Consider the following 11,414-nt stretch of genomic DNA (forward strand, 5'->3'; position numbering starts at 1 on the left):
GGGTCCTGTTAGTTTGCGGATGGGTCAGTGGGGAGTTGGGGAAGGGATTAGTGGGGACATGAGGGGTCGGGGTGGAGTCAGTGGGAAGTCAGGGGGTGTGTGATCAGTGGGAAGTCAGAGGTAGGGAGTTTGGTCTGGTGGGGCTAGAAGGATGGGCAGGTCAACTCAAGAAGTGTCAGGGGGTCTATAGTTAGATGAATTGGGGTGTGGGGTTGTGAGGAGTTCAATTATTATTCAGGAATTAGAGTAGGTTTTGATCCTTCAGTTTTCCCAGGTAATTACTAATCTTTAGTAATCTAGAAGCGTCTGAATTCTCTGACTCTAACTCAGTGTCAAGGACTTTCTTTATCTGGTATAAGATGTTAGATAATTGCCCAATGGAAACTTCATCTTCCCAAGAAATTTCCATGGAATCAACTGCAATGGAATTTTCAGGTGGTCCCTTCTTGTATCTCTAGCCTAAGGTGCTGCGATGATAATCTCCCCATCAGAATTTCTGAGCTATTTCTAGTGTAATACTTCCAACAAGAGAGTTTACACAGGACAATTCCTTAGAAAGATTGAATAAGTTAGGAAGGAGTATTTTACTTCGAGAAGAGAGGGTGACAGAGCTATTTGACAGATATTCAAAATCATGACTGAATAGACTGGAATAAACTGTTCCCACTGATGGACGATTGAGAACCAGAGACCACAGAGTGAAGATTATTGGCCAACGTAGCAACGTCAACCTGAGGAAAAGGGTTTTTGCACAATGAGTGGTTAGGATCTGGAATGCACTGGCTGAGAGTGGAGTCAAGGCAGGTTCAAGTGAGGCAATCAAAAGAATCTGAAGCAATCCCTAAAAAGGAAGCATTTGCAGGATTTTTGAGAGAAGGCGGGGAATGAATCCCAATGAACTGCTCCCTCACAGGGGCAGCACAAACACAAGCTGAACAGCTACTTGCTATGCTATAACCATTTCATGATCCTAGGTGCACATCTAGATTGTTCAGGTGAAAGATCAGTGTCCCCAGATTCTGATTCCATATTCTATACACAGCTCTATTCTGTATCCACAAAACTATACAGATACTCCATCGTGAAACCGGAAAACTCTCTTCAAGGCATAGCAAAGGAAAAATAGAATCTCCTCCTAGCGTTTCCAAGTTAGGTGCACTTTATTCTTTTCTCTGACAGTATGTTAGATGTGGCTTGTTCCAAGATGCAAAGCTTCCTGTGTTCACAAGTCTAGCACAAATAATAAACAGATTGCTAAAATGCATTCAATTAGTCCTTTCAGATGACACCAACCTTTTATTTTAAGAGTCATACAGTCATAGAGATGTACAGCATGGAAACAGACCTTTCAGTCCAACTCGTCCATGCTGACCAGATATCCCAACCTAATCTAGTCCCACTTGCCAGAACCTGGCCCATATCTTTCCAAACCCTTCCTATTCATATACCCATCCAGATGCCTTTTAAATGTTGCAATTGTACCAGCCTCCACCACTTCCACTGGCAGCTCATTCCAGACATGTATCACCCTCTGTGTGAAAAAGTTGCCCTTGCAGTCTCTTTTATATCTTTCCCCTCTCACCCTAAACCTTTAGTTCTGGACTCCCCCACCCCAGGGAAAATACTTTGTCTATTTATCCTATCCATGCCCCTCATGATTTTATAAACCTCTTTAAGGTCACCCCTCAGCCTCCAATACTCCAGGAAAAACAGCTCCAGCCTATTCAACCTCTCTCTATAGCTCAAACCCTCCAACACGGGCAACATCCTTGTAAATCTTTATTGGCAATCTAACAGATCTCTCAGAGGGGTTCACTGATCATACTCTGAAAGATCAGGAATTACACTTGAGCCCTCAAACTCAATTCTTTCAAGTCGATCCACACCATGTTAAAGACTAGATTTCTGAAGGAAACAAAATTTGCTGTGATGTAAAAAACAATAGCTTCCTCACTCAGAACCTTGGGGGAGATGAGTGGCCTGGTGGTAGTATCGCTGGATTATTAATCCAGAAAATTAGCCAATGCTCTGAGGACCTGGGTTCAAATCCCGTCATAGCAGATGGTGGAATTCAAATTTAATTAGGAATCTGAAATTAAAGATCTAATGACAACCATGAATCCATTATCGATTTTGGAAAACCCCCACCTGGTTCCCCTTTAGGGAAGGAAATCTGTCATCCCTACCCAGTCTGGCCTACACGTGACTCCAGACCCATAGTTAATGTGGATGACTCTTAACAATTAGGGATGAGCAATAAATGCTGGCTTAGCCAGAGACACCCACGTCCTGTGAGTGAATGAAACAAAACCAGCCAATTATTTGCCAAGAGTTTTTCTGCAGCAACCAATTTAAGGAAGAGAAAATGAAAGCAAATTGGTTTGGTTCAGCAGTGTCTGGCCATTCCCTTCAGCCAGGACAACATACTACAATGAAGCAGACAGCATTTCATTCCAAACTCATTCCCAAGATGCAATTCCCTCCACACTGAGGACATGTCCTGCCAAGTGACCTGGTTAACAGTAACTAAAGCTGATTATCTCCCTGCTGTGAACAATATATCTGCTTGCGCAACAGGACTGCCTCCCTTGCTTCATGTAATCGTACTTTTTTTGGCAAAAGATATGAACAGTTTGAAGGACTTATTAAAACATCTTGCCCTCACAAGCAGACTCTTCACTTACTAATGAGACACTTGCATGGGGACTGCTTCCCTGCCAGATAATAGCTTCAACAGACATGTCTGTTTATATATTGAAAGGCTCATTTAAAAGCTAAGATAGATTACATTCTCCAGTATCAAAATATGCAATGTTTGTTGTCCTCTCAAAATAGTACTCAACAATAACAAAATGATTTTTGAAACCCGTTACAATTAAGGACGTATTATGAAAAATGTGAGACAAATGAAATAACATAGTGACATGCAGCATAAGTTCTCAGCTGAACCAACCTTAGTACTGACCGAATGAATGTGGCACTTTACCAAGTACAGTAAACTCAACGTAGCTAATTCGGATCTGAATCTTTCTGACCCTCCATTTTGAAATGACATTTCGATGATCATCACTCATTAAGTAAATAGTCAATTAAAGCACAACATGTAGCAAGTGGAAAGTGGGGTGAATTCTCTACATTGCTTATGGTTTGGTTGGAACAGAATGATGGAAGCTTCACTCTTACTGGAACAGAGAAAACCTGACAGGGTGCAATCTCCACAGATCAGGATATCTTGAGGAGTAAATCACTTACTATTGTGGGGTGGTGGAGGGTCACTGTTTGGAAATGGTGGGGGATCCAGCATTATTTGAGGGATTTACAAGCAAGCAGCAGTAAGTTGAGACAATTCTGGAGACACTGGGTGAGCAGGCACAGGTATAATAAAGATTTCATCAGATCTACCTCAGTTCTGATCGCTCAATCTAACAGTTTATCAGATAGAATTAGTCTGCGAGAGGACTGATTGCTGAAAATGTTTCCATCAGATTACTAAATATTAAAATTTCCCGAAACCTTAAAGGTGGCACCATGTCAGAAAGATAGATGAAAAATTTGCAAAACAGAATCTGGTATGCAACACTTACATGACAGTGATGTGGCTGTCATGATTTAAACAAGTCACTTGGATTTATCCTCAAAGTGAACAGCCAGCTCTTCAAAACCAACATCCTGAAAAAGAGGACTTCAGCCATATCTTGGCATTCACAAGCACAATGACATGCTGTCGTTGCTGTATCAATTATTTCCAGACCTCTTGCATGTCAACAGGGAGAGTAAAATGGTTTATCAATGTAAGAAAATGGAAGGCTTTCCCACCTGTGTCACTAGCTGCTCCTGTGTCAGGGTGTTGATCCAACGAGTGTAACGCTCAGTGGAGCCTTCAGGTTCTCTCTTAATTTGGCAACCAATGATCTACGGTTACAAACATACAATGTCACATTCACGCAATGGATTTTCAAGAAGAATCAGATAAAGAAAACAAATTAACACAAAAAACAGGCTCTGTTTTATGTAACTTCCAATGGAAAAACCTCCAACTGATGCTCAAATATTTTTGTTAAACTTCTTATTGAAAATAAGCAGAATATTCCAGTGACTACATGTTGAGAGAATCAAAGTTACCCTTTTGATGGACTCTGATACCCAGCTTTGGGTAGACTGAATCAGACTGTCCATCATCTTGGTCTGCTATTTGCACCCCTCAATATTGAGCATCTGGCCACATAAAAGCACCACCACTTCTACTACAATCACATTTCTATCTCCACACTTGCTTCAGGTCATCTGCCTGTGAAACCATCATCCATCCCTTTGTTACCTTTGGATTGGACCTGCAATCTCCCATCTCCCAGCCTCCATACACTGGAGGCAATCCAAAACTCTGCTGCTGTGACCTTACTTGCACCAAATCCCAGTCACCTATTATCTAACACCAATGAAACTACAAGGGTGATGAAAGGAAAATATGAAAACAAAGAGACAAAATGAAAAAAAATTTAGGCAGGTAAAAATCAAAGAAAATCCAGTGGTGTTTTATCAGCACATTAAGAGCAAGTGGAAGACTAAGAAATGTGTGCACCCTATCAGACATGTACAATGTAACTTGTTCATGGATGTAGAAGATGTGGGCAGGGTTCATGATAAGTACCCCATCTCAGTCTTCACAAAGGTGAAGAATGGTGTGTTGAAATAGAAATAACCAGTTAATGAGGACGAGGAGGGTGAAATATTATACAATAAACATAAATGATGAAGTTCAGGAGGAGATAACATCTTTGGAAGTGGACGAATTGCCGAGGCAGATGGATGGCATTCCAGGCTATTCAAGAAAAACAGGGAGGAAACAACAGATACTCTGAGGATCATTTTCCAATCCTCACTTGGTACAGATGAGGTATCATAGGGCTACATAGCTGCAAACATTGTACTATTGAGTAAAGGAATAAATGTGAGGGATAGGCCAAATAAATATAGGTTAGTCTGTTTGATTTCAGTACTGGGCAGATTGTTAGCATCATTTCGAACAGACAGAATGAACTAAAGTATACAGGTTAATCACATATAACATGGTTTTGTTAAAGGAAGGTTGGATCTTATTACTGCCAGGCCAAAAGTTAGTGTCCATCCTTAATTACCCTTGAGAGTGTGGTGATGAGGCGAGTTCTTGAATTGCTGCAGTACTTGGGATACAGGTTCGGTACACCCACAGTGCTGTTAGGAATAGAGTCCCAGGATTTTGACCCAGCGACAGTAAAAGAAAAATGGTGTAATTCCAAGTTAGGATAATGTTTCTCAGAGGGAATCTGCAGGGGCTGGTGTTCCAATTCATCTGCTGTCCTTGTCCTTCTAGGTGGTAGAGGTTTGCAAGTTTGGAAGGTGTTGTCAAGGAGGCTTGGTGAGTGACTGCAGTGCCTCTTGTTGATGGTACACATACTGCTGTTGTGTGCCAATGGTGAAGTAAGTGAATGTTTAAGGTGGTGGACGTGGTGCCAATCAAGTGGGCAGTTTCATCCTGGATGGTGTCAGGCCTCTTGAGTGTGGTTTGAGGTACATTCATCCAGGCAAGTCGTGAGCCTTGTACAGGCTTTGGGGAGTTTGGAGGTGAGTTACTCACTGCAGGATTCCTATCCTCTAACTTGTTCTTGTAGCCACAGTATTACAATTCAACCTAGAGACTGGCTGTAACAGCAAGAGGAAATGTGAATAAGGAAGAGTGATACTGTAACACCTGGCAGAAACATGACGAACACAATCAGATGTTATAAGTGGGACTCAGAATTGCACCCAGTAGTTTCAGATTGGAGGATATGGAAAAGGGAATTCTAGCAACACCTGGCCAGTAACACCTGTTTATTGCTGTTTAGGCCAGTGAAAAGAAGATGTGGATTTGATGGCCTTTTATAGATTCAGAGAGTCAAACAGCACAGAAATAGACCCTTCGATCCAACTAGTCCATGCCAAACATAATCCCAAACTACACTGGTGCCACCTGCCTGTTCCTGGTCCATTTCCCTCCAAACATTTCCTATTCATGAACTTATCTAAGTGTCTTTTAAACACTGTAATTGTGTTCGCATCCACCACTTCCTCAGAAAGTTAATTCTACACCTGAATCACTCTCTGTGTAAAACATTTGCCCCTCATGTGTTTTTTAAATTTCTCTCCTCCCACCTTAAAGATATACCCCCTTGTCTTGAAATTCCCCCAACTTAGGGAAACGACACCTACCATTATACCTATCTATACCCCTTATTACTTTATAAACAAGGTCACCTCTCTACCTCCTATACTCCTGTGAAAAAAGGGCAAAAGTGAGGACTGCAGATGCTGGAGATCAGAGTCAAGCTTAGAGTAGTACTGGAAAAGCACAGCAGGTCAGGCAGCATCCAAGGAGCAGGAAAATCAACGTTTCGGGCAAAAGCCCTTCATCAGGAATGATTATTGACTTGACCATGTGTGCAAGGACTATGGACCCCATTACAATCCGCACTTCTCCTCTTTGTCTCAAAAATAGCCTATTGGTGAACATTTTCTTTCAGACAGCCAATTTTGGCCGAGAAATTTGTTTTTTTGCTCTCTTTTATATTACAGAATGTGTATGTTAACTAATTATTGCAGTTTTGTTGAATTTATTTTGTTTTGGTAATAAGTCTATAACTACATTTGTTAAGTTAATTAGATAACAGATCTTGTTGTTTAAAACCCGACATACACAAGGTAATTAATTGGTCATCTTTGTAACTGGAAAGTGATTCTGTGTTGTGACCCATGGAGTAGTGGGATGACAGCAACAATGTATATCTCCTATCTTGGTCAAATAATTTGTGATACTTCCATCATAGACTTTATCATAGAGTCATAGAATTATATAGCACGCAAACAGACCCTTTGGTCCATCTCATCCAAGCCAACCAGATATCCTAAATTGATCTAGTCTCATTTGCCAGCATATGGCCCATATCCCTCTAAATCCTTCCTATTCATATACCATCCAGATACCTTTTAAATGCTGTAATTGTACTAGCCTTCACTACCTTCTCTGGCAGCTCATTCCATACCAGCACCACCCTCTGCGTGAAAAAGTTGTCACTCAGGTCCCTTTTAAATCTTTCCCTGCTCATCTTAAACTTATGGCCTCTAGTTTTGGATTCCTCTACCTTGGGGAAAAGACCTTGGCCATTCACCCTATCCATGTCCCTCATGATTTTATAAACCTCTATACGGTCACCCCTCAGCCTCCGATAGTCCATGGAAAACAGCCCCAGCCTTTTCAGCCCCTCCCTATAGCTCAAATCTTCCAACCCTGGCAACATCCTTGTAAAATCTTTTCTGTACCCTCCCAAGTTTAACAACATCTTTCCTATAGCAAGGAAACCAGAATTGAATGCAGTACTCTAAAAGTGGCCTAACCAATGTCCTATATAACTGCAACATGACCTCCTACCTCATATACTCAATGCATTGACCAATAAAGGTAAGCATTCCAAACGCGTTCTTCACCATCCTGTCTACCTGTGAGTCGAAAGGTGTGGCGTTGGAAAAGTACAGCAAGTCAGGCAACATCTGAAGAGTAGGAGAGTCAACGTTTCGGGCATAAGACCTTCATCAGGAATCTACCTGTGACTCCACTTTCAAGGAACTATGTACTTACACTCCGAGGTCTCTTTGTTCAGCAACACTCCCCAAGGCCTGACCAATAACTGAATAAATCCTGCCTTGATTTAGCCTACCAAAATGCCGCAGTTCACATTTATCTAAATTAAACTCCATCTGCCACTCCTCGTCCCATTCGCCCATCTGATCAAGGTCTTTTTGTTGTAATCTAAGATAACCTTCTGCACTGTCCACTACACCACTGATTTTGATGTCATCTGCAAGCTCACTAACCATATCTCCTAGATTCACATCCAAATCATTTATATAAATGACAAAAAGCAGTGGACCCAGCACTGATCCTTGTGGCACACCAGTGGTTACAGGTCTCCAGTCTGAAAAGCAACCCTTCACCACCCTCTTTCTTATAGCTTCTAGCCAATTTTGTTTTCAATTGTTGAGTTGTGTACACACACACACACACACACCTTCTGTCAAGATGGCTGCCTCGTAGTGACATTATTAGCAGAAATCTGCAACCACAGATCGTTGGTAACAACCCTGAGTATTTGTGAAAGAGTAGAAGGCAGAAGATGCTGGATTGGATTGAGATGGAGGGAGGTTCAGGAGCACAGATTTGGAGGAGAGGGTTGACAGATTGTGTGGCAGTGAGCAGAAGACTGCAGTGAGCAAAATGACTGAGTCCTGTTCCTCCTGAGTCAGAAGAAATCCTGTAAAGAGCACTGTCTCTATGTTCTCTTTGCTGTGCTCGCAGGGAGCACACACATTCATTTCGGGGATGAGAGTGTCACTGGCTGGGCTAGCTTTCATTGCCAATCTCTAACTACAGTGGTGAACTGCCTTCCTGAACCACGTAGGGACAACCACAGGCTGTTAGGAAGGAAATGTCAGGATGTTGACTCTGACAGAAAAGAACAATGATATATTTTCTGAATCAGGATGGTGTGTGCCATGTAGAGAAACTCACAGGTGGCCATATTCATCTGCCACCCTTGTCCTTCCAGGTTCTAGAGATTGTGGGTTTGGAAGATGCTGTCAAAGGAGCCTTGGTGAGTTGTTGCAATGTATCTTATAGACGGTACAGTCTGATGTTACTGGCATCAATGTGGACTTCACCAGTTTCCTCATTTCCCCTTCCCCCACCTCACCCCAGTTCCAAACTTCCAGCTCAGCACCTACCTGCCTATCTTCCTTTCCACCTATCCACTCCCCTATCACCTTCACCCCACCCCCATTCACCCATTGTACTCTTTGCTACCCTCCCCCACCCTCCTCTCTGACCTATCACCTCCATCCCCATCCCCATTCACCTATTGTACTCTTTGCTACCTTCTCCCCACCCCACCCTCCTCTCATTTATCTCTCCACCTTGCAGGCACTCTGCTCCTATTCCTGATGAAGGGCTTTTGCCCGAAACGTCGATTTTCCTGCTCCTCGGATGCTGCCTGAACTGCTGTGTTTTTCCAGCACCACTCTAATCCAGAACCTGCTACTGTACTTGAATGGTGTATGGAGTAAATATTGAAGGTAATGGATGGGGTGCCAGTCAAGCAGGCTGCTTTGGTCTCAATAGTGTTGAGCTTCTTGAATGTTGTTAGAGCTACACACATTTTGATAAATGGAGACCTGAACTGATCTGTGCCTTGTAGATAGTGGACAGGAACTGTGGAGTTGAGAGGGGAGTTACTTGCAGCAAGATTCCCAGTTCCCTGTTCTTGCAGCTGCTGTGTTCAGAGACAGATCCAGTTCAGTTACTGGTCAATGGGTAAACCCCAGAAAGCAGAGACTGTGGTATACAGTATTAGTAATCCCACTGAACTGTGTGTGTGTGTGTGTGTGTGTGTGTGTGTGGAGACTGCTAGATCGTCTCATGATGGAGATGGTCATTGCCTGGAACTTCTGAGTTCCGTGTGCAACTTCCAGTTATCAGTCTAAACTTCAAAACTCTCCTGCTACATATTGGCATGAATTGTTTTAGTTGAGGAGTGTTTTGCTGGAAAAGCAAAGCCACTCAGGCAGCATCCAAGGAGCAGGAGAAGCAATGCTTCGAGCATATGCCCTTCATCAGGAACCTTCAACAGCACCACACTCTTTGACTCTGACCTCCAGCATCTGCAGCCCTCACTTTCTCCTAATGTACTGCTTTATTATCTGGGAAGATGTGGATGTGCTGAACAATGTGCAATTGTGAGTAAACATCACCATTTTGGATTTTATAATGAAGCAGTTGAAGATAATTAGGTCTAGGACACTACCCAGAAGATCTCTTTTAGTAATGTCCTGATCTGGACTGCCTACTGACATGTAGCAATGCAGCTGCTCAGTATAGAGGGAACATGGCTATCATTGCGGGGAGAGGGGGTTGTACCAGCCTACTATTTATCTCTATACTCCTCCTTTCATGCAAACAGGACTGCATGACAGTACATCAACACCCTCTATCATCACCTCTCACCTGCTACAGCCTCTTATTTCCTGGTTGAATTAGCTCGTTAGTTCCCTCATTTTACATTTTTGTTATATTTTTGTTGCACTGTTATTCTCTATTATCTGAGTGAAGCCAGATCCTTATTGACAGCAGAAAGACTTAGGACTGATAAAGAAAGTCAATTTTCTCTCGAGAGACAATCCAGAACTACAGTGTCTCATCTTAAAATTGGAGTAAGGTCATTCAGGAGTCAAATCTGGAAGTACTTTTCCACATGAAATTTAGTACAAATCAAATATGTGGGGACATTGGCTCAATGAAAGCGTACAAGACTGAGATGAATAGATTGTTGTTGGCTTGCATTATCAAACATGTAGGTCAGAAGTGGGCAACCAGAGTTGAGTTACAGATCAAAATGATCTATTGGAATGGTGGAACACAGGCTCAAGGGGCTAAATGACCTGCTGTTCCTATATTCCTAAGAATTACTGGAAAATGTGCATCTTAAATATGGTACTGAGCCTTCCTGTGTTATTAACATGCTTCTTCTCTCAGAGAGTTGTTAGATTTTACAATTCTCTTCCAAAGAAAGCAGTAAAGTCTGATAAACAATCCCAGTCCAGATGGTGGAGTACAAAGCGAGTCACAAACCCATTTCTTGATCGTTAAGTTATTTAGGGAAAGCAGTATTAGATGTTCCTGTCTAATGCCGACCAGCCAACTGCCCTCAGCAGCCTCTCTTTACAAGTGCTCCAGATAGATATTTTCTCATCAACCTGTTCAGAGATGTTATTGCACACCTCCAGAGCAGGTGGGACCTGAACATTGGACCTCCTAGTTCAGAGGTAGGGATGCTATCACTGTGCCACAAGAGCACTACAAGTGCTCTGAAAACTTTAAACAATGCCCTTCACCTGGTTAGCTTCAATATATAGATAATTTATACACAATTAACAGAGGCCTGATCATTGACTTTACTCAGGGTTGAGTGAGACAGACTTTTAATTTATAAATGAGTTAAAGATTATATGGAGGGTAGACAGCAAAAGGGTGTTCAGGCCACACTCAGCAGCTGTGATCTCAGTCTATGAATAAGGGATCTGCCATTCACAGTCTCAGAATAAGGAATAAGGGGCAAGTCATTCAGGACAGAGATGAGGAAGAATTTCTTCACTCAGACTTGTGAACCTGGGGAATTCTCTCCCTTAGGAAGCTGTTGGGGCCAGTTTGTTAGATATATTCAAGAGGGTGCTGGCTGTAGTCCTTGCGGTTAAAGGGATCAAGGAGTATGGAGAGAAAGGGGGAATGGAATACTGAGATTGCATGATCAGGCATGATGATCATATGTTTATCAACAGCATTTCTGCAGTTA

At 42.4% G+C, this 11,414-nt stretch overlaps 1 protein-coding gene across 1 annotated transcript in view; it reads right to left on the reverse strand.

Moving 5' to 3' along the window:
- The window catches only part of b3gntl1 (UDP-GlcNAc:betaGal beta-1,3-N-acetylglucosaminyltransferase-like 1), a 328,308-nt gene that overhangs the window by 266,981 nt on the left and 49,913 nt on the right, over positions 1-11,414 (reverse strand). Inside the window, exon 6 of the mRNA XM_043714488.1 lies at positions 3,817-3,912. Coding sequence (XP_043570423.1) covers positions 3,817-3,912 — 96 coding nt within the window. The remainder of the gene's footprint in view (positions 1-3,816; positions 3,913-11,414) is intronic.

The sequence above is a fragment of the Chiloscyllium plagiosum genome, chromosome 24, assembly GCF_004010195.1.
Source record: "Chiloscyllium plagiosum isolate BGI_BamShark_2017 chromosome 24, ASM401019v2, whole genome shotgun sequence".
NCBI lineage: Eukaryota > Metazoa > Chordata > Chondrichthyes > Orectolobiformes > Hemiscylliidae > Chiloscyllium > Chiloscyllium plagiosum.